General features: G+C 42.6%; 1 protein-coding gene across 1 annotated transcript in view; it reads left to right on the top strand.

Moving 5' to 3' along the window:
- Positions 1-23,769, top strand: part of EGFR (epidermal growth factor receptor) — an 810,606-nt gene that overhangs the window by 582,225 nt on the left and 204,612 nt on the right. The window contains exon 4 of the mRNA XM_069648296.1: positions 1,395-1,529. Coding sequence (XP_069504397.1) covers positions 1,395-1,529 — 135 coding nt within the window. The remainder of the gene's footprint in view (positions 1-1,394; positions 1,530-23,769) is intronic.

The following is a 23,769-nucleotide window of genomic DNA, read 5'->3' as shown; positions in this document are numbered from 1 at the left end:
AGGCGTTGCTGGGGGGGGTGAGGGGGCTATAGCCCCGGGTCTTTTGGTTGTAGCCCCAGAAAGAAGCTCAGGGGTTACAACCAAACAGGCTACCTAGCCGAGTCCCGACAGTCCCAAAATTAGCCTAGCCCCGGATCTTTTCCAGACCTAGCAACACCCCTGCTTCTGCAGGGCAAAGTGACGTTTTTGCCCAGACTGGTTCCAGAGGGTTACGTGGGTCAATTTGCAGGTTCTTTAAACGACTCTTAGCCGAATTGTCCCTGCTGCTTCTGGTGCCCCACAAGGAGATGTGTGGGTATCTTCTACACACATTCGCCTGACCGTCCTGCAACAGGTCACTGCACGGGGGCAAAATAATGATCCTTGACATGGTCATAGGGTCGTGTGGAGAGATGCCTGTCTGGAGACCTGCAGCGCTGTGTCAGCTTACCCCAGCTGCTAAGCAAATACCGTGCTGCCCACCACTGGTAAATACAATTAAAAACCGAGTTGCTGCAAAGCCGTCACAAGTTACTGTAGATGTGACATTTACAAGAATCAATTTAGTGTCGGGATTTGTATGCATCAAGGTTGTGATCAATTTCATTTCTACCCACTAACTTCGTAAAATGTGACTGTATGCAACCGGAACGTGCTGATGTCATTTCTTAAACTGTTTGAACAGTATTGGATATTTCACTCCATCACCCATGTTTTGTAAAGGGGATGCTAAGCGTGTCACTCCACAAACTAATCATCATAATTAATAAATGGATGTCCCTGTATGGAGGGGTAAGATACCATGAAAGTCAAAACCTGGCCCAATAATCCACCCAAAAAGTGCGGCAAACAATATTAATAAAATCAACATGTTCTAGAATTTGAGAGTTTTAAGGTGCACTGTCCATCCCCAAGATACTCCAGTTATCTCCACATTTTCTGTGGTTCAAAATGTATTTCTAAAGAACATGTTGTGAATTAAGAGGCAAAATGAATCAAAGTTTTGTCTTGCATTGCTTCATCAAATGTCTACTGCATACTCCTTTGCTACTACACCATGTAGTGTTTATGTCAATAGAGGTTTCTGTTGTGAGGTGTGCATTAGACAGGCTCTTGACCAATATCAATTTGGCTTGACTTGATCTATCTTGAATAACCCCTACACTTACATCTTGCCATCTTGCCTGCTCCTAGTTGTCTTTGCTGCTTTCCCAAACTTAGCTCTTCTTAGCTTTTTTGCTAAACTCTTTTCTCTTACTCATACACTACACACACGCTGAATCAAGCACTAGCGACTAGAATTATTATTTAGAATTGTAAGTTCTGCTTCTTCTGGTGTAAATACTGATTATTACTCATTACTTTGTCTGTTGGCTCAACTTGTTTCAAACCCTCCAAACATTTTGTTTTTGTAGAGATTCTGCTGGGCGGAGTGAGAATTGAAAAAAACCCATATCTATGCAACATGAATACAGTCAAATGGGAAGACATTGTCAACATCACGAATCCCAAAAACAAACTAATAATTGATCAACGTTCACCTAAGAAATGTATGTATACATGTTTCAAACTGTTCCAATATTAATAGATGCAGTAACAAGTGTCTTTAATATCGGATTTCATGCAGTGCATGCATTTTCAAAATTCATGAATTTTCAGAATGAATGTATTAATTATTTTGGTATGCATCGGTAATGAAATATCATAGACTTGCCTGATGTTATGAATAATATCAGCGTCATTGAGCCCCAATTGTGCTAAGGCCCTTATGGAATAAGAAGGTCAGAGGTGATAGAGGGTCAATGCAACCTTCTATGCTCCTAAAGTAGCCTGGTCCCAATTACCCATTCATGCTCAGTTCAAAGCAAGATGTGTTGAGGCACAGTGCCCCCTATTAACTAGCATGTTTGAGCACAAGGCTTAAGTTAAGGCTTATCCCTGCCAGAGGTGCTGAGTAATGGAGGAAAGGCACAAGCGCAATGGTAAATAGCCAAGAGACAAGCATGTCATGAGAAACATGAGTCAATGTCTAGACAAAAGGTTATATGAACATATAAAGCGGTATTAACTAAATACCACTATTTAATTGGAGATGGAAATAAGAAATGACTGGAGCAAAACAGGTAACAGTAGCCTAAATCTTTTTATAATAGAGGACCACTCCGGTGGTGATAGTGTGTGGTATAAATATCCTTTAACATTTAACATAATAAAAGTCAATTGACCCGTCTTGGTATGTCGTACGTCTACAGAAACACAGCACATGCACAGATATTCTCCCAAGTGGCTACAGGGGTCTTTTTAGTGAAAGTGTGAGGCAGCACCTGGCAGTATGACAAATATAACTGGGCATCTACATATGGAATTACCTTAGCAATGTTAATATTATTTAGAGCTCATTTCCTATAAGTGAGGAGACCTCTTGAAGCGTTGAACAATAGTCATGCAGAGAAAATGCTGTAGGAGGCCAGGGAAGGGCACAGGACAAGCAGATCACCTTTGTGGGTCTCCCCCAATCATTACTCACAGAGATTGGCTAAGGTTGCAGCATGGTTCCACAAGTTGTGTGATAGAGTCACATCTGCAAGTGCTCACAACAAGGAACTCTCAAGATGTTGAAAACCAGACAAACTGCTTAAGTCACTACCAGAGGTCGAAGGAGGTAAGCCAAAGCTGGAATATCGCTGAGGCACCCGCTGGTCAGTTATTTTTGGTGAGTGGTTAGATACCATCTATGGGATGGTTGAAGTGGGCATTCAACGAAGTTGCACCATTATCACATCATCTGACTGAGATGACCTCAGTGACACTCCTGCCTCATTTGCATTTCCATGTTTGCTTATGTGGCACCAGAAGCTCCAAATAAAATGTGTCATTGCACTATGTGGTTAGTGGTATCTTTCAACTCTCAGTGTGTTCTTCTGTTGCTCTTTCCCTGGAGACCTCTTTAAGTGGACCTGGCAAATCCTACCTTCCCTCTCTACTAAAGGGACAAGTGCATAACAACTGCACAGCATTGCTTTTTAGGTTTTCCAGGTACTTAGTCTTCAGCAGTAGGTATGCCCAAATGTGAGGAACTGCCGTCTGACAAGGGTGTAGAAGCCCTGTCTTTTTTTTTTATATTAATAAAATTATATTGATCATTCCCTCTTGGAAAGGTTAACCTGATAATCAATTTACCCTTTTGTATGTTGCATGCCAGAAGCATAGTCTACACCTGTGCCCTGCTGTATCAATAGCCTGGTTTGCAGCACCTGATCTCTAGCGGTACACAGCAGGTTCAGAGGTCACAGGTGCTCTCTTACAGCTGCCATGACAGTCACATCATTACAGTGCAGGGGCTGCATTTAAGATACACGTATCTCTTCCAAAAATGACATAACTAGTTGTGATCCTGGTGGCATTTGCAAACTTTAAATGCAACCATACCTTGGTTTAGTGTATGATGGCTAGCATCTCTCTTAATTATGCTAGCCACATTAAATTGATATCTGAACTAAAGGTTTTAATAGGCAACTTTATTTTTATATCTATCGTAATTCATGTTTTCTATGATCTTATTCCGAAAAACATTAAGTGAAAGTTTAGTTGTTTTAACCTTAATGTAAATGTAATGTAAATGTTGTGTTTTCTTTTGTAAAATTGCAAAAGTTTGAATTGTTTCTTTTTAACCATGATACTATATATTAAAAGGCCAGATGTATGTTTGCCCAAAGCCGTCCTGTCCGCTTTGCCTGTTATCACTCTTAGAGGGAGCCCTTGCCTTATGCATACAACAATAAGACTTGAAGTTCATCTTTCAGGTGAACAAAATGTGCATTTCAACAATGGTAACCTACAATTAGCTGCAGAAAAGACCCAAGGCAGGGATACCACTCTAACAGCACACTTCAAGTTGCACACACTAAGAAAATATATACATTAAAAAAATACATGAACAGAAATTCATTTGATTAAGCACTATTTCTTTAACAAAATGAATTACTTTTTCAATATACTTATGTATTATGTAATTGTTCATTGTAATATTTCTCAGTATGTATTATTATATCAATAATATTATTCATGTACGTTTTAAACTTTATTTAACTTCAATTTACTTTATTTGATGATCTCACGTCTACTTCGAATCATGCTGAACGTGAATTGTATTACTCTGACATTGCTTAACATTATATGTTTGAGTCCAAAACCCATAGGTGGAATCCAAGACAATGAGAAGCAGATACAACAATTGGTTATGTGCACCATGTTGAACTTTCAACAGATTCTGTGAGATTTTGTTTGAGTTTACTACTGGACCGCGTAAAAGGAGCAAGATCCTTTACAAGTATTTTGTTCTTTTAACATAAATTATGTTACAATTCACCACATAATATATTTACACTTTGAAAATGTCTTCCTTTAGGCACATTAGCTGGTGTGCACAGGCTTTTCCACTAGTATACAATAAAACAATTAAAAATACAAAATTATTATCACACGTGTCAGTTCTGTTAGCCCAGCTCAGCTGTGGAAGGGCTGTCTCTGCTTCTTCCTACAAGATTGTAGCCTTGGGGGTTGCTTCTCTTTGATCCATTGTGAGGTAGGCTAACACCTCTCCTAGTTTGACAGTCGCTCCGCAGTCCTTTCCAAAGTCATCGAGTTATGAGGGGAAGGTCCTCGAGTTATGAGGGGAAGAAAGGTAGTCCACGACAGAGGCAAGCTCTGCTCCCTCACCATCCCCAAGGCACATTGGGGGTGACCTGATGCTGGAGAAAGACCTACTTCTCTGCCAGCCACACTAGTACTCAGGACCACATTGTTGTGATCGACCCCTGCAGGGGTGCACCAGTCTCGCCTTTGTTTGGGAGCCAAACCATGAGGCTACTGTTGCCTCTGAGACCCAGGAGTGGGACGCATAGCACCTGAGAGCGCAGACAGCCAGGATTCCTGCTCTTTCACTGTCCAACAGCTGAAAACCGTGATTCAAGCTCATTTGAGATGGTTCAAACCAAGGGGACCCTCAAGTGCTGCCTTTAGCACTTGCTGACCTTCGACCACAGTGCTGCATATCCAAACCAGTTTTCCGCAGCACCATGCCAGTTGAAGCGTGTTGTTGCCTCGGCTCTAAAAAGGGAAGCATCGCTGCACTTGCAATGCTCGAACAGCTGTTTAAACCTCCAGTCCTTTCTACGCCAATCCAGTCAATGGTCGAACTGACCCTAGTGTTCTTCCCAAACTGTGACCTTTGAGCACTACATTGAACCAACTTACCCTATGCATCTCGACATCATCTCACCTGCCGTCAAACCTCAACCACCAAACCCACCTTGATGACTTCCATGAATCGTATCTCTCCATCATTGCTTTGAACTGCAGTGACCTTCAGTTCAACATCAACTTGAAATCCGCTTGCTGCAAGGACTACCGCGACTGCTGCATTTCAGCCAAACCAAGCAGTCTTAGAACAGTAGAACAGCACCTAAGGGTCTGGTTGATTAGGTCACCTTAATCCATTTTGCTACAATAACATACTCTTTTTGAGAACATTGTGTTTTTATTGCCCTTTCCCCCTGTCTCATTATCCAGAGTGATGCATCTTGCTGTTGTTGCATATTCTGTGTTTTTTCTGCAGGGGTGGGCTTTGTAGTGATTCTTTTGATTATTATTGCATATGGTGTGTTCAATTAAAGTATATACACTATTACAGAACCTACATTGGACATTCCTTTATTTTGGACGGGTCTACTTGCTGTTTGGGTTTCTAATGAATCACATTCACACCTCTCTTTAGAGTAAAGCCTTCCCTCAGCCCCCGTTACCACAAAAAAGGCAAAGGAGGTGGGACTCTTAACTGTGCATGTTTGACCTGTAGGTTTTCTCCACTCTTGGATTGCAGAAATGTGAGGTCTGAACAGGCGCTTTTGCCAGGCAAGTCAATGTGTCACACAAGGCTCCACTCTTTCAGTGGGCGGGCTCAGGGAGCAAGCATCGTGTAGCTGATGAGCCAGCTGGAACTGATAATTGTCCATGTGTAGGGGTGCACCGTTTGGCAGAATAAAGGTAGTGCCATTCCGCTTATTTTCTGGACATTTCAAGCCTTCAAGGGGAGTAATAGGAATCGCTCTGAAAGTGAAACGTCCACTCATTGTTAGCACACTTACAGTTGCGACAGAGCTCTTGGAGAGTTGACCTCATATAACCGATATTTCTGACAGCCTCGCATCCCATGGGGACATAAGAAACTACAACACATCAAAGGCAATCATTGTTACACATGTTGGCCCCTTAAACCGAAATATATTGCCTTCAGTTTTGGAGTCAGCATTTATGGCAAGTGAATGTATTGTCTCTATTGACACACAGTGAAGGGTGCTTGCAAAGTGAAGTGAAAATAATAATTTCCATGGATTTCCAGGAATACAGTAACGTTACTAAGACAAACAAGCAGTGGCAAAGCCAATGGCGTTTGCTAGTGTACATTGCACTTCGTATTTGTAGGGAAAAGGGGGAGAGCAAAGGAGTGAGGGGTGGATGCAGACGCAGGAGAAGGAGAGCGAGGGAGAGGATGGTAGTAAGGAGGAGCAAAAGGAGTTGTGAGCGAGAGAGCCTGACAGCAGATGGTAAGAGCAAGGGTGTTAGAAGAAGGATGAGAGAGGAAATGTGAAAGCAATGGAATATGCCACGAGGATGCATGAAGGGGTGCTAGTGAGAGGATGAGAGCGCGAGGATGCAATCGACAGAGAGAAGAAGGGTAAGAGGAGAGATGGACAGGGAGAGCGTTACAAGGAGAGTGGCAGTGTGTATAAGGAGAGTGAGAGTGTGTATAAGGAGAGTGAGAGTGTGTATAAGCAGAGTGAGAGTGTGTATAAGGAGAGTGAGAGTGTGTATAAGGAGAGTGAGAGTTTGTACAAGGAGAGTGAGAGTGTGTATCAGGAGAGTAAGAGTGTGTATAAGGAGAGTGAGAGTGTGTATAAGGAGAGTGAGAGTTTGTACAAGGAGAGTGAGAGTGTGTATAAGGAGAGTAAGAGTGTGTATAAGGAGAGTAAGAGTGTGTATAAGGAGAGCGAGAGTGTGTATAAGGAGAGTGAGAGTGTGTATAAGGAGAGTGAGAGTGTGTATAAGGAGAGTGAGAGTTTGTACAAGGAGAGTGAGAGTGTGTATAAGGAGAGTAGGAGTGTGTATAAGGAGAGTGGGAGTGTGTATAAGGAGAGTGAGAGTGTGTATAAGGAGAGTGAGAGTGTGCATAAGGAGAGTGAGAGTGTGTATAAGGAGAGTGAGAGTGTGTATAAGGAGGGTGAGAGTTTGTATAAGGAGAGCGAGAGTTTGTATAAGGAGGGTGAGAGTTTGTATAAGGAGTTTGGGAGTGTGTATAAGGAGAGTGAGAGTTTGTATAAGGAGAGTGGGAGTGTGTATAAGGAGAGTGGGAGTGTGTATAAGGAGAGTGAGAGTTTGTATAAGGAGAGTGAGAGTTTGTATACAGAGAGTGAGAGTGTGTATAAGGAGAGTGACAGTGTGTATACAGAACAAGAGCAAATGAAAGAGCGAGGGAGAAAGGGGGAGAGAAAGAATGAGAAATGACAAAACACTCTGCCCAATGAAGAACAGAGAACGGTCACAAAAATAAATGAAAACAGTCACAATAATGCATTGGATTGTTTAACTCTCCATGCTCCAAAACCAAAAATCGAAATGTTGGCTCTCCTGGAATGGTTGTAGGTTTGGTTGCGGAGGGGGAATGGAAAAAAGATGAACACAACCACTCATAAGGAAGGTTACAATAGTGCATACATGATAACATTCCCCAATCTACGCAGAAGTTGCACGTCTAATTTTTTTGTTAACTGTATATTCTGGGACTTTTAGTACTGTGATTCCCCATTACAAACCCAGGACTACAAGGCACAGAATGCAAAGATAAAAGCAGGACTGGCTTAACAGTACCACAATGGAATGGGCCATGTTGGCATTTTTGATGGTAGCTTAGACATGTTCAAGCCTTACATGATGGGTAGCCGCATTTGTCAAATAAAAAGCAGGCCATCACATGAAGAGATATAAAATATGATCACCCAGAAAGGCTAACCCCACAAAATGAAGGGGTACATCAGAATTTCAGTAAAATTGTGAGCCTACCTTTGGCGTTTTTACTGGCCCTTTCAAGCAGTGCTAAGATTACTGTGGCAAGAGGTCCACACTGTTGTCAGTGGAGTAACTGTGCTGAAAATGTTGGGGGGGGGGCATGACATCTGAAGAAAAGGTGCCCCAGCCAAATGAATGGGGACAAAATGGTGTGCCATGAAAGTTGGGGAGACAAACACCCCTGCTCCCCCCTAAAATTGCGCCCATGACTGTTGGGCCTGGAACTCGAATTTAACATGTCCCTTGCGCATTAAACAACCCTCTACTTCTAAGTAGAGTAAATCCTTTGAAGCTGTAACTTCAGCAACATCCGTTTTCACTGGTGCTGAACACCTCAAGGCTTGGGGACGGGCTGGTCCCACCGGCTTTACTTTACTGGGGTTAAAGAAAACAATATGCTTGCCACGTGTGTGTTCTGCCTTGTCCTAGTGCAATGGCCCTTGTCGTACTGTGGTCCCTTTGCTCTCTTCTCTTAATACATATTGTAATTCCATTGCAAGTTACTTTTATACCAGGCCATTGGCAGGTGAAGTCTCACGGCATCTTGTAAATTGGGAGGTGGTAGCTCATAGGAAAGGCAGACCCCTGCGCTCAAAGGGTTCTCGGAGAATCCTGTTACTTTCCAGCTGCATCTACAGGGTTTCGGTGGGACTGGCTCACAAAGTCCTGTGTGTTGGGGTAAGAGGAAAAGTAGGAACCCGGTATGTATTAGTGCTGGATTTGTGAGTGTATAATCACGTTTGTTCAGTTTTGATAATGAAAGGTCAAGACACTTTGCCTGTGTGTTAAGTCTTGATTTAATTGGCACATCGTTGCCAGTGGCAGCTGGCACGTGTAGTGCTGATCACAAGAGAAAAGCCAACACATGTTTCGCCCATAGGTCTTCATCAAGGCACAGCTGGTCCGATAGCACAGCGAGTAGATCGCTCGCTTTGACACAGGTTTGAATCCCGGCAGGGCCAAACTCAGCCTTTCATCCTTCTGAGGTCGATAAATGAGCACCTCACACCATGAGTAATAATAAGCAGCGCCCAGATACCTGAGGGTTCGTAGCGCTATATAAATGCCAAATTCTTATTATTATTGTGACATGGTGAGTTACGTGACATATCCCAAAGTAACATAATTGTATGACATTCATTAGCGCCAATACATACCGGGTTCCTACTTCCCCTCTTACCCCCTCACGGAATCGGATCCTCCATGGTGACTCAATGAAACGCAACTCAGGTGACCTGCCTGCTTCTCGTCACCTGATCTAGATAAAGCACCTCATCACCTCAAATATAGGATAAGCAGTTGTCCTTACCATCTAGCTCACTGCACCCACATTTTTAACGAAATCCCTTACGTGGCAGCCTTCAGTTTGAACCCTTGCACTCTCACACGTTTATATTCTTAAATTGACGAGGTGTTGCCATTAACCCGACCTCGTGCCACTTCATTAATAAAGATACCGTTTGTGGCAACTTTAAACATTAGTACTAATGTTATATTGTCATTTAAACCAGCTGGAGCTGCTCTGCTGTACCAAAGCAAACGGTGTACTAAATATCTTCCATTACAGTTAATCCCATCCTTACCCATTCTATTTGGGAGACGCTATTCCAGTCCTGGTTTTAACTCTGCATCCTGGGACTTGTAGCCCTTGACTTCCCCATTATGAATACAGGACTACAAGTCCAAGAATGCAAAGCGACAACCAGGACTGCACGTATAATAGACTTTGTCAGATGTAAAATATAGGGTTCAATGCACGGGATGCAAATATAGATATCGAATACTGAAATGGATTCTGCCAGAGGAAAGCAACCTTACTATGAAGTCGCTTTGCTAAGGTGAAGAAAGTTTCGCCCCCATTGGGCTCCAGAAATTATAATTTTGGGCATTGTGCGAGCTGGGAAAATGTACTTTCGGACTCTTCTTCTCAGCGACCATTTAAATACCGCCATAAATATGTACCCCGCAAAGTGCATGCTGGAAATAAGTGTGTGCAACTCCAAACTGCTGCAAGAAATGACATTTCTTTAGGTCAGAATATGACATGCTCAAGAGGATGCCCATTCTAAGGTTTTAGTCAGGGCGCATGGGACACTTGGGGAGCCATGTAGCTAGAAAGCCTTCAAGCCAAAAAGCAATGGAGTAGCAATGCCCTCAATGAAAAAAAGGACCTCAAATACAGACACCCAATTTCACTGACCAACAGTTATCACACAGCTATTCAATTAGCTGAACAGGCCTTCTTTACAGGTAGGCTACTGTCGGCTCTAAATCAGTCTAAAGAGCTGTTTCCCGTGGTTAAATCTTTCTCATCTACGGCTCAAATAGTGCCCAGTGTGGCGCCCTCTCACATTTTGAGCGACTCGTTGGCCAATTATTTTTATTACTAAAGTCACAGGCATTCGGGACCACATTCAACTAAATGCCTTAACTGGCAGCACTACTTGTTTAAATGTATGTAGCTGGGAAACCAGCTCAGCATTCCTGGTCTTGTTTTCCAGAATTTTCTACTGAGGAGGTGGCTAGGGCGATTGGCCGGTTGAAATCGGCCGCCCTCTCAGATCCCATTCCAGTAGTGGCAGGGCTTCAGGAGATCCTTCCTGCAGTGATTACTTGCGTTACGATTGCAGTAAACTTGTAAACAAGGTAGTATTCCCTAGAACTAAAACAGGCTACTGTTCTCCCTCTTTTAAAAAATCCTTCACTGGGCACCCTAGATCTTGCCAACCATCGGGCCATTTCTTTGATCCCCTTCGTTATGAAATTAATGGAATCTCCGGTGGCACCGCATTTTTTTCATCAATCTTGGAACAATCTTCTGGCCTCGATCCCTTTCAGTCAGGCTTCCGTCCGGTGTGAGGTACCGAGAGTGGCCTGGTGTCGGTACTTGATGATCTTACCATGCTGGTCGATCAAGGTGGGTAGGAGCCCTGATATTGTTTGATCTATTGGCGGCATTCGACACAGTTGACCACGCCATCCTCCTTGCTCGTCTAGCAGCAGCAGGCCTCTCTGGAACACTCATGGACTGGTTTGTCTCTTTTCTATCTGATCGGGGCCAGTCACTTTCACTCCCACCTTTTTTTTCTCATTCTCACTCTCTGTCCTGCAGTGTTCCCCAAGGCTCTGCCTTGTCCCCATGCTTTTTAACGTTTATGTTCAGTCGCTGGTTGCTCTCGTCCACTCTCACGGCTTCAGATGCTACGCTTAAGCAGACGACACCCAGATTCTGGTCAGGTTAGATCATGACCAGACAGAGGCGTCTGCACAGTTGTGCAAGTATCTGGTGGCTGTGAAGACCTGTGTGGATAGCAAATGGCTAAAGTTGAATAGGAACAAGACGGAGGTACTGGTAGTGGGCTCCTCTCCTAAGACTACTCTCTAGACTCCTTCTTTTTGGCTATCTGCTTTAGGGGTTTCCCCTATCCATGCGTCCACAGTTAAGAACCTGGGTGTCCATTTCTCCCCCTCTCTGACTATGGCCCCTCAGGTGCAGCACTGGCAATTGGGCCGGCTCTCACCGGATCTGAGATCTGACACCAGATGTGTAGCCAGATCTTAGTATCCGTCCAGAGTCAGAGCTGAAAAAATAAAATAGCGCACATGAGCAAACTGTAACTTCCTCTGGTGACCCCTGTACGGGTCACCAGAGGAAGTTACGGTCCTCAGCCACCACCTGGTTTATTTATTAATTTATACAATGTTTGGCAGATACATGGACCAGATTATTTATTTATTTATGCAATGTTTGTCGGATATAGGTACAGTGCTGGTTCAAGTAAAAGAAAACGTTGCTTATGGCGAATAGAAATCACCCTGTTTGAATAGTACCCAAGGGGGATTTTATTTTTATAAAATGAGATGCAAATTGTGTATTTTAAAGAATATTTTCCAGCAACACTGGTCAAATCTATTATCCACATAGTGAAGTAACTCATCACCAGTGCCATGGAAGTGGTTTAAAGTGGAATTGATATATAGTTTGGAAAAGAAGCAGGATGAAAGAAATAGCACTGTTTAAAAATATTATTTTGGACATTTGCTTTGATCCGAAGTCAACTGCCTGCTCTGCCCCTAAACCCTGCCTCCTCGGGCACTGCCTCCCCCAAACTCCGCCCCCACCCCGGCCCTTGTGGGGTCCCCCACCAATTTTTTTCCATTTCCACCACTGATCAGGTGAGTGCAGTTTGTAAGATGGGTGTCTACTCCCTGAGGGTACTACGGAAGATATTGCCGCTTCTTTCGGCTCCACTTTGCCCTCGAGTTGTGGCGTCCCTGATTACTGGCAGCATTGATTACTGCAATGCCCTCTATCTGGCCCTGCCAAAGGCCTGGTCCAGAGGCTTCAGTGTTTGCAAAATATGGCAGCAAGGGTTGCCACAGGATCCCGTTATGGAGCACATATCAGTCCCGTCCTTCGTTCCCTTCATTGGCTGCCTGTGGCTAAAAAAATACAATTTAAAACTTTTTGCCTGGTACACCGGGCCTTCTATTTACATGGGGCAGAGTATTTGCAGGAAACATTTCTGCTTTACACTATGGGGCGTCTGTTGAGGTCTGGGTCAGCAAATGTTGTGGTCATCCCCAAATTTCGGTTGTCACGGGTTGGGGCTTGGTCTTTCTCCATCATGGCATGAACTTTGTGGAACGACCTCCCAGTAACTCTTCAGAGCATGGAGAACCATCTTCAATTTTGTCGACTCCTAAAACACTCCTTTTCTAGCCAGATGGATGGTCATGCCATCTTGCCTTAGGTTCCTAGTGCCAAGATACCTCCTGGTGAACGCGCGCTCTATAAGAATTGCTAACATAACACAACAACTGTTCAAGTCCATGCTGCAAGAAACCATCAGGGCAACAAAATGTAACACCCACAATATGGTGGAGCAACAGGTCTTTCACTTTCTTTATTTGCAAGCAAACTTTCTCTAAACAGAACAAAGGTCTGGCCTCATGCTCAAAACAGAAAAAGTACAGGCCTTGAGTAGAAACATAAAACACTATTTCTACTAGAGTGGAAGTGGATACAAGACATGTGGCACTGCCCTGAAACTAGGCATGTTTTAAGATCTACTGGTCAAACGTTTCGAATCAAATCCTCAGAAATGTTTGGTGATTTAAGGAACTTCAGAACTGTATTATTCTGAAATGAGCATTGACAATGCTACTTTATAGGGATGCCTCTGGCCACAACCATTAACGTATAGACACTTCAAAATGCAGCCACACTGATGGTCTCCAAAACCAACTGATATGACCATGCTCACCGATTTTAACATATCTTTAAGGGTTACCAGACACAAAAAGTGTGATGTTAAGGCCATTATGCATTGCATATGAATTGGTTTACCATATCATCTTACTGTACCACTTCAGATCTAAGAAAGATATTTATTTTATTTTTTATTTATTTTATTTATAATGCACTAAAGACCAAAGCGCAGAAGAAAGAAAATAGGTGTCAATATAGAAATGCATCATATCATAGTGAAAACAAAATCAGAACCAGGAGAACATTATCATTGAAATAACTAAGTCTTAAGTCTCTTTTTGAAAGTTGGAAGGTCAGAAATAAGTGATGATTCCACAAGGTAGGTGCTATGACATCAAAGGAGCGACCACCACAGCGTACCAACTTAAAACGTGGAATCGGTAGCTTTGCTTTATCAGATGGTTCCAGTAACCTGCCTGGTGTAGACAAAGTAATGCGATCCTTCAGATATTGGGGGGCACTGCCATATACACATTTATGAGTAACAATAATTACTTTGTGTTTTATTCTAGCTGCAACTGGTAGCCATTATCATTCTCTCAGCGTAGGCGAGATATGCTGGCGATGCGACCCACCTTTCAGCAATATTCTGAACCATCTGCCAGCATTTAAGATCAGTCTTGTTAATTTCATCAAGCAATGCATTTCCATAGTCAATTTTGGAATTGACGATTGCCCTCGCAATAGTAGCTCTATGGTGACAAGGCAACAAAGGACTTAACTGTCTTAAAAGTCGAAGGTAGCAGCTACATGAACTAATATTAGCATTTACATGTCCTGCCATGGATATTGATGTGTCAAGGGTGCCTCCAAGAGATTTGGCTTTACACAGGGTCTTGATGGAAGAATTATCATCAGTGAAAGAGTCATACTTTTCCTCAAAAATTCTTGCCCTGGTGGCAGATGCAAGTAAAAGTAATTCGGTTTTTCCACTGTTGAAACACATGTCATTAGCATCTATCCACATCACTGGTCAGATAGAACAGCAAGTAGAGCACTTGCTTTGATATCCGTAGACAGCCTACCTCTACCGACGCAGGTTCGAATCCCGGCAGCGACAAACTCAGCCTTTCATCCTTCAGAGGTCCATAGTGGGGTTTGTAGCGCTATATAAATGCTAAATTATTATTATTATCAGTACCTTTCAAAAAATCTGATTCAGTGCTACTGAGTCAGTTTGAAAGTTGCCTGATCATTTCAATAGAGTCTGAGTATCATCTGCATAATTCTCAAATGCTAACACCTGATCCAAAAGAAGATCATGAAGCATTTTCATGAAGATAATAAAAAGCAGTGGTGCCCTGATGAACACCACAGGCTAGAGGAAAATTGTCCTAACACTACCCTGGATGTCCTATCTTTAAGAAAGGTTGTAGTTTCAGGATTTAGGGCCTAATTCACTGAACGTTTAGCAAAGAGCGAAGTGATTTTGCACTGCAAAAATACTCTTTGCACCGTAATGAATGAGCCAAATACGCAAAAAAAAAAGTAGCTAGTAGTGCTTTTTTGTGAATTAGGCCCATTTAGAGCGGTGCAGAGAGTACTTTTGCAGTGCAAAGTCGTTTGCTACGTGCTAAACGTTTTGTGAATTAGCCCCTGAATCTGACAACCTTAATTAATCTGCTGTGTGTGTCTGTTAAGAGTAGCATTGTTATTTTAGCTTTTTTAACTGCTTTAAATCCGTTGCGTTTGTAAAAATTGTCTGGTTTTACTTTGAGAAGTTCTTTCACCTGCGTTTGCCATAGGATGGCAAGTTAAAGCTCAGTCAGTGACGTTCTATTTGGATTCATTGTTATTCATTGCACGCCGGAGCTGTCCTTTTTTTAAAAATACACTGCTTGAACTACATTACCCGAAAGTACCTGCTAGTGGAAGCAGTTAAATAAAGCCCAGCATCGCCGTGTTACTCAGGCATGCGCTGGTTTCGCTGGTTGTGCCTAGTGGCCACAAAAAGACGGGAAGGCCGGCATGATGTCTGCTTAGTTATCTCAGCTGATAATTGCATAAGTGTGCATGTTTAATCCTTTAGTGCACACTCTTTGCCTACGATGTGCCAGTGGGAATGAGGTTTGTTGTGGCAATCCATTTGTAAGTCCTTCCCTGTTGCGACACGCTGCCTCAGAGAAAGGCATAATCCATTTTAGCCAAATATCTTCCACGCTGCCTCAGAGAAAGGCATAGTCCATTTTAGCCAAATATCTTCCACGCTGCCTCAGAGAAAGGCATAGTCCATTTTAGCCAAATATCTTCCACGCTGCCTCAAACAAAGGCATAGTCCATTTTAGCCAAATATCTTCCACGCTGCCTCAGAGAAAGGCATAGTCCATTTTAGCCAAATATCTTCCACGCTGCCTCAGAGAAAGGCATATTCCATTTTAGCCAAATATCTTCCACGCTGCCTCAGACAAAGGCATAGTCCATTTTAGCCAAATATCTTCCACGCTGCCTCAGACAAAGGCATAGTCCATTTTAGCCAAATATCTTCCACGCTGCCTCAGACAAAGGCATAATCCATTTTAGCCAAATATCTTCCACGCTGCCTCAGAGAAAGGCATAGTCCATTTTAGCCAAATATCTTCCACGCTGCCTCAGAGAAAGGCATAGTCCATTTTAGCCAAATATCTTCCACGCTGCCTCAGAGAAAGGCATAGTTCATTTTAGCCAAATATCTTCCACGCTGCCTCAGAGAAAGGCATAGCCCATTTTAGCCAAATATCTTCCACGCTGCCTCAGACAAAGGCATATTCCATTTTAGCCAAATATCTTCCACGCTGCCTCAGACAAAGGCATAGCCCATTTTAGCCACATACCTTAACATGGATTTTGGTTGCTGCACCATAGCGTACAAAAAGCTGAACACGGTTGCACCCCAACCTAATGGCAGTGCTACCCCTGGTATAACTGGGGTGCTTCCTCAGATTGCTCTGCCCATGATCAATCATGCCTTAAAGAATGCACACTTAGGGTTTGAAACCTTAGTACCGCTTTCATTATTCAGTCAGGTGGATGTAACAGCCAACACCAACATGGGCAGCAGCGCCTTTGTTTCCTTAGCTGTCCCTCCTACTGTGTTATCTGAACTGCCTCAGGAAAGTAACATCCTCAGATGTGTGTGACGCCGCTGAGGTCTCTTTGAAGACCTCTGTGATGGTGATCAAAACACACCCTTTGAAAATCTCCTTAGTAAATACACACTAAGTGGTGGCGCACGCAGTTGATATCGCATATTTTATAGTGCAATCCTTGGACATTCTTGCCATTACGGAGACTTGGCTCAATGGTGCCACTAATCATGCAGCTTTTTTGGCCACGCCTGTAGGATATAATGTCTTTAGAATTGATTGAGCATTGTCCAGAGGGGGCGGGTGGCCTTTATTTATCGAAATTCCTTGAAGTCACACACCTCCAACACTCCATCTATTGAGAACTGTGAGGTACTCTTTGCTAAACTGAGTGTGAATCCCACGACCTCACTCAGTGTCTGTGTGTTATATAGGCCACCCATAGCCACACCTAATTATGAAGAACTGGTTGCGGCTTTCAGTGAAAATCTGAAGCCTAGTAGCCTTCTCCTGGTGTTAGTATATGGTTTTATATTAATATATGGTTCAGTAACAAAGCAGACCCTGGTGCGATTTTGATTAGGCAGGCTATGGAAGCTGCTGGACTCCGGCAACTTAATAATATTGCCAATCATAACCAATCATTGGTGAAAATTGCTTAGATTGGATTTTATTACACAATCTGGCCACTTCTCCACCTATCACTGTGCTGTGTCCTTGGTCAGTCCATTGCTCTATTACATTAGATGTAATGTTGCTAGGAGCTCCCCCGTGTTGATTCTCACCCGAGAATATTGCGGAGTGTTCAGAATTAAAAAAATCTAGCACCATTAGCGATCATTCCTCTTTTTACACCTATCTTGTCTAGAGTAACAGAGGGTGTGGGTGTCAACATTGTCACAGAATACATCCAGCAAGCACCTGATGGGGCGACTAATGCTCTTGCACCCATTCAAACGAAAGTTATACAATCTGAAACCAGTATAAACACTCTGTCCCTCATTCCGTGGTTGGTGCTAGTCATGGCGCTATTAGTGCCATGACTAGCACCAGTACCGGTACCGCCACCGACTTGGTGGAATGGGGACTTACCGGTCTATTCCGGTGTCATTACTGGTGCCCGGTATCCCTTTGCGCCCAGGTCGTAATGACCCCCTCGGTTTACGATAGCATTAACAAACTCAGGAAAGTGAAGAGACGGGCAGAACGAGCTTGGCGCTAGAAGCCAGTTCACGAACAACGTCAAATTTACAGAACGTCATTGAAGAAATATAAGCAGGCTATTTTCACGAAAAAACTGCTCACTTATAACCAGAGAATTCTCAGTGCCAATGCCAATGCCAAATCGCGCCCTAGAGAGCTTTTGGCCATTTTGAAGACATTTTAATGTAAAACAGTATTGAAAGGCCCACACACCATGTCAGACATATGGTGCCAAGAATTCCAAGAGGAGCCTACAAATAAAATCATGAAATATAAGAAGGCCATTGAATCCTGCTTGATGTGCCCAATACGGGAAATGCCTGAGCTTTCTGTAGATAGGGGGATTTATGATTATTTGCCCCTGTTTTCCTTCCACCAGGTCTCAGAGGGGGAGGCACAAACTATTATCACTCAACTTAAAACTACATTGTGTGTGGGTAATATTTGTCCAGCTCCAACCTTCAAAGATTGCCTTGATGTCTTGCTCCCATATATTACCAGTTAATTAATGCATCCTTCCAGGAGTCTCGTGTACCTGAGTCCCTTAAAGAAGCATGGATATCTCCACTGCTTAAAAAAGAACACCTGGACCCACAGGTGGCAAATAATTCTATACCAGTTACGAATATGCCATTTCTCATGAAAATACTGGATAGAATTGCCTATATACAACTACAGGAACATATTGAGAGCCAAGATATTTTGAGACACCAGCAATCTGGCTTCAGAGTCAGGCACAGGACTGAGTCTGCGCTTCTGAATTTAAAGGCTCACATTACTAAGATTATTGATGACAGCCAGATGGCTCTCCTTTTGCTCCTAGACTTATCGGAGGCGTTTGATCGCATTCATCATTCGTCATGGCAAAGCGATTGGCAGAAGTGGCCAGATGTTCAGAGAATTCTGTTGCCTGGTTCAAATCCTTTTTTGGGTCAGAGGACTGTGAGTATGGGCGATGCACAAGATTGCCCAGTCATGGAGGACTGTGGGGTCCCTCTGGGCTCATGTGTCAGTCCATCACTCTTTACCATCTACATGAGACCACTCTTTGACCAACTAGACATCATCGGCGTGGTATATGCCAACTACGCTGATGATTCACAAATTCAGTTCAGATTAACAGACTATTGCGACCATGATTCTGGTGCAATTAATGAATGTACGCTATTGTGCAGTGGTGGATGGCTAATAATTTGCTTGCACTCAACGATGGCAAGAAAGATCTCTTTCTTGTAGTTTCTGGGTCCAGACTAAAATAAATGCATGCGAGCTACTCTCCTTTTAATATTGCTGGTTGTGATATTCAAGTTGCACCCCATATGAAGACTTCAAGGAGTCTACTTTCACACCCTACTGTCCTTTTCCAAACATGTAAACTCTATTAGGTCGTCTTGTACATATATAAATAAGTTACTGCTCCAAATCTGTCTGAACCTCAGCATAGTAAACAGAGCGGTCTTGGCTATGGCTCTGATCAATTCACGGTTGGACGACTGTACAGTTTACTTGCTGGCACTGCTACAAGTAATATAAAGAAGTTACAGGCCATATAAAATGGGGCTTTCAGAATGATTCACGGCCTGAAGAGAGGCGAACATGTCACTGCATTGCGGGGAGACCTCCATTGGCTACCGGTACAACACTGTACTAAAAATAATGTTGTAAAATTAACAAAGAAATGTGTGGCTGAATCTGCCCAGCACTATCTGAAGGACCGGATACACATCAAAGCTCCTGGAAGAGTCTTACATTCCAATGAGGGTATACCCCTCATTCAACCTCGATTCAAGCTGTCAAGATATGGAGCCACAAGTTTCGATGCATGTGCACCTATGGCATGCAATTAACTGCTGATTGCATTGCAAGTGTAGCCGTCCCTCTCGAAATTCAAAAAGGATCTTAAAACATATCTTTTCAACAAGGGGATAGATTAAGCCTTCCGGAGGTGACAGGTGCTGTTTGTTTTTGTTTCATGTCCTGTCCTTTGTCCCATAGCACTCCGAGGCCTTCGGATGTGTGGCGCTCAACAAATATTGAATTAAATAAATATTGCCCATGATCTCAAAATCGACAAGATCAAAGGCGGCCAATAGGTTAAGAAAAAGATGAAGACCTGCTTTGCGACGATCTAACAGCTGAAGAAAGACAGACTGAAGATCACAGATAGCTGTTTCATTTCCATGTGACTTCCGGTAACCAGAATGATGTAACTCCAAAAGACTGTCTCAATCAATATAAATCTGCATTTGTTTATATGCAAGATAATGGAGAAGCTTGAGGAAAATGCTTGTGTTAGTAATCAGCCTGTAATTGAATGGGTCAGTTGCATCCAAGGGAGGCTTTTTAAAAGTGGGGTTACACAAGTGTCTTTGAGCGAAGTGGGGACATAATTGTTCCTAAAAGAAGAGTTAACAAGAGCACACAGAGCAATTGTCTGAAAGTGTAATAGGCACTTAAAACATCCCCACTACAACCTCTTCAGATCCAGCATACATTGTTTCACTTTTCAAACATCTGTTCAACCTATACATGTAAGCTCTGTATCGATAGATGAAAACTAAAACACGTGTGTCAGGTAAACCTAGATGGAACTGTCTCAAAAGTGATCTGCGGCTGCTAGGAATCTCCCAGTGAGATTTAGTTAGGTTTGTGAGTTCCTGTTGATTTTCCTTCTAGCCCAAATCTCTCTTAAGAGCCATGAATCTTAAGGGAAGTTTGGGAGAAGTTTGGTCAGGTTAAAAGTCTTAAGGAAATATGACAAAGATGGCAAGGGAAAAGGAGGGTTAAAGGGATAGTGGGTGAGCGGATTAGCTAAAGGAAATGAATTCCCCTGTCCCTGTGCATGTCATATTGGTAGGACAGCACATTTAAATCTTCGGAAATATATCTCATTAGATTCATGCACTTACTTCAAATGTCTATCTGTAACCTGCAGATACCAGGTTTGCATCTGTGTAAGAAGAACGTAGGCTTTCATCCTTGAGATGTTGGTCAAATTAGTAAAGTTGAAGTGGGGAATTGTAGATGTGCAAGTCAGACAGGCAGAAGCAGCAACAGGTCAGGTATGCCTCAGTTTGCTTTTCATTATTCAGGGGTTATATTTGTTGTCTATTATTGAAACAATGTGACCTCTGAAAAGGCTGTAGGGCTGGGGAAGAGTCAGTCATGCCTTAGGGGTGCATGACGAGTCCTCCTGCTGGGTTTGCTTCCGTGAGGACTCCTGAGATGTATGTAATAACAGGGAGAGTTCATGGCTGCATATCAATGACCGTAGAAATTCCAGTAGCGCTGAGACAGAGTCAGTCACATGTCAAGCATTCATGATGTAGACTCTGACATTCCTTAGATGAATACCATTTAGTCAGGTACCATTTCAACATTATACAGTCTATGTCTGGGGAAAACACATATTTGCAGTAAAAAGCCTATTGTCAAAGTTGTATCTTAACACTTGCACCCACAAAATGATGCGCCCTATTTATTAAATTCCTTTGAATGTGAGCATAACAGGTAAGTACATTCAGATTCCCTTTGTCATCCAGTTAGAACCATGGTACAAATGAAGGGGCAGTTCACACATTTTAGAGTTCATCCCGAAATAGGATGCACATTAAAATATGCAGAAAACAAACACATTCCCCTGTGCCTTGAACAGGTGCAAGGAAATTGTGATGCACGACAGGGTCACTTATGACCCTTCATTTATTGTGAAATAGCAGTGTTGCAACTGTTAAGCCCTTTACATTACTATCCCTCAAACAGGACTAAATCTACTTTTTCCTTTTTTTTTACACATACAACAATAATAGGTGAATTGTCAATTTCTAATGCAAATAACAAAATGCATCCTCTTCACATATTTTATTTGCATTACTTTTTGTGAATTTGGTACTAGAGGCATCATTAGAAGTATGGCGGTGCGGGTAAAAATTGCGGTAATGCAATGGTAATTTTGTTCCTTCCGCATTACTGCACCACCGTACTATGGGCCTCATTACGAGGCTGGCTGTAGCCATGCCACCAGGCTCTAGGGTCTCATTACAAGTTTGGTGGTGTGGGGAAAAAAGCGGTGGCAATTCTGTTACTGCCACTTTTTTTGTCAGTAACAACATTATTGCTGTGTGTCCCGCTAAACTGAATTATACATTTGGAGGTAAAGTGGAGGCTTTACCGCCAGAAAAAAGCTGGAGGAGAATCTGGCACTTTACTGCCAAAAATCATCACATTTACAGTGCAGTAATTTGGCTAAAATTCTTCATGGAGTACTATGGACTCCAAAAATGGGGCCACAACTCAGAATCCTGCAGTAGCTTTGTGAGTCTGTGCGCTGGTAACGGATATCGAGTTTGGTGATATAAATCACAATAACTTTCCAAAATATCAAAATACTGTCAAACTCGTAATGAAGCCATAAGTCTTAAAAAGGATTACATGCTTTGTCAGCTGCAAAACTTGAGATAATTTTGGATTCTACAGTTAAAAAAACGTTAGTCATTTAATTTATTTGTGCATCCATGGCAGGAAGGTTCTGAATTTCTGATCTATTCCATTAACTTAATACTTTGTTTTCTTTGAACACGTTCTGGCAGGAAACGGTCTGTTCAATATTTACATCAACATTTCATTAGAATGAATTGTCTTGAGCTTAATCTAAAACTGTCATCCAGATCTGTTTAATTAAACTATCCAAACCCGAATACTGTCAAAATTCAGGTGAGTCGGCTTCAGTTGAATTTACTCGCCCATGCTTAGTGGCAGGTGCCCACAAAAGTGTTGGCAGAATTGTTAGAACCACTTGTAAAAGAATAAGAAAAAACAAGCATTTAAGAAAGGTAACTCAGAATGAAAACATAATTTAGAATGCATATGGCTGGGCCAAGTCGCTTCACAACACATAAAGGAGTCAATGGCAAAAATCAAGAACCCCTATGTATTGATATGCTGGTAACAATCCTGGTAACAAGGGGGAATCTGAACCCTCAACGTTAAGATTTGATCTTGCAAACGCTATCTCTGATTCTATGTGTGTGTGTCCAAAGAAAACCTTGCTGGTTTAAGAAAATGTTAAACATGGAGACAGTGTAATGCTTTTAAAAATGTATGTCCCTACCTTTGTTATTCATTTCTTTGTGTCCTTTTCCCTGAGATATGTTCAAGGAAGTCCCATAAGTCACCCAACGTAGGTCTTGGCAGTCCTCAGTACTTAACTTGTAAATAAATAAGTGGCTTAAATATTTCACTGCACACTTAAGTTAGCTGCACCATCCATTGGACCTGCCCACTAGCACCCCTACCAATGCCAGTTCAAAAGGCAAACATGCAATACTATTGTAAGTGCTTCTAAACAAGACTAATGCATGTATCATTGTGTTATCACACTCTTGTTATTAAAGTCAAGTTGACTCTGCAAGGAAACGAACAAAGCCGATTCTAGTCATGACAATGGGACAGAGATAATACGTGCTGATGCTGAAATATAAGTCCTAGGGCTCAGCCCTAGCAAGAACCGGCACAAATTAGGCCCCACAGTCCTGTTAAAAGTGCAGGAGTAGTACTAGGTGCCAATTTATCCGGGCACTGATTCACCCTGCCCCCATTCATTTAGATCATATGTGCAGAAATGCTGACTGGCGGGAGAGGCTGGGGATAATCTGGAATGCCAGGCTGATTGTGTAGCACCAACATATTGCCCGGGCTTACCCATCCAAGTGGATGCAGAGAAGAGTCGTAGGAGTCTTTTCCCCGGGTTCTCTATGCAGTAACACAGAAACACTACAATGTGTATATCTACAGTTAATTGTCTTAAGACCAGTAGAATTCATAAAAACAAGATTAATGAAGTATTGTTAAATTCAGTTTCACTTATGCTTAAAATAAATACCAGCATATTACCTGGCCAGAAGAGATGTTATACTGGCAGGTTCCCTGCAAGTACCTCCGTTTTTTTCTACCTGCAATATAGGCCCTGAACAGAAGTCAGGAAATTGTTTTGTGACCTGGTCGACTGTCGCCTAAAGTGAAAGAGGGATCCTAAGATAATGAAGCCATACTACCCACAATCTGCGGGCAATGCTGGAATCATTACAAAATCCAGGTTATTTGGGAGATTTATTTTTTTAATAGGATGGA

The sequence above is a fragment of the Ambystoma mexicanum genome, chromosome 2q (assembly GCF_040938575.1).
Source record: "Ambystoma mexicanum isolate Mex_15411 chromosome 2q, UKY_AmexF1_1, whole genome shotgun sequence".
Lineage (NCBI taxonomy): Eukaryota > Metazoa > Chordata > Amphibia > Caudata > Ambystomatidae > Ambystoma > Ambystoma mexicanum.
This window is presented reverse-complemented; position numbering and strand designations above follow the sequence as displayed.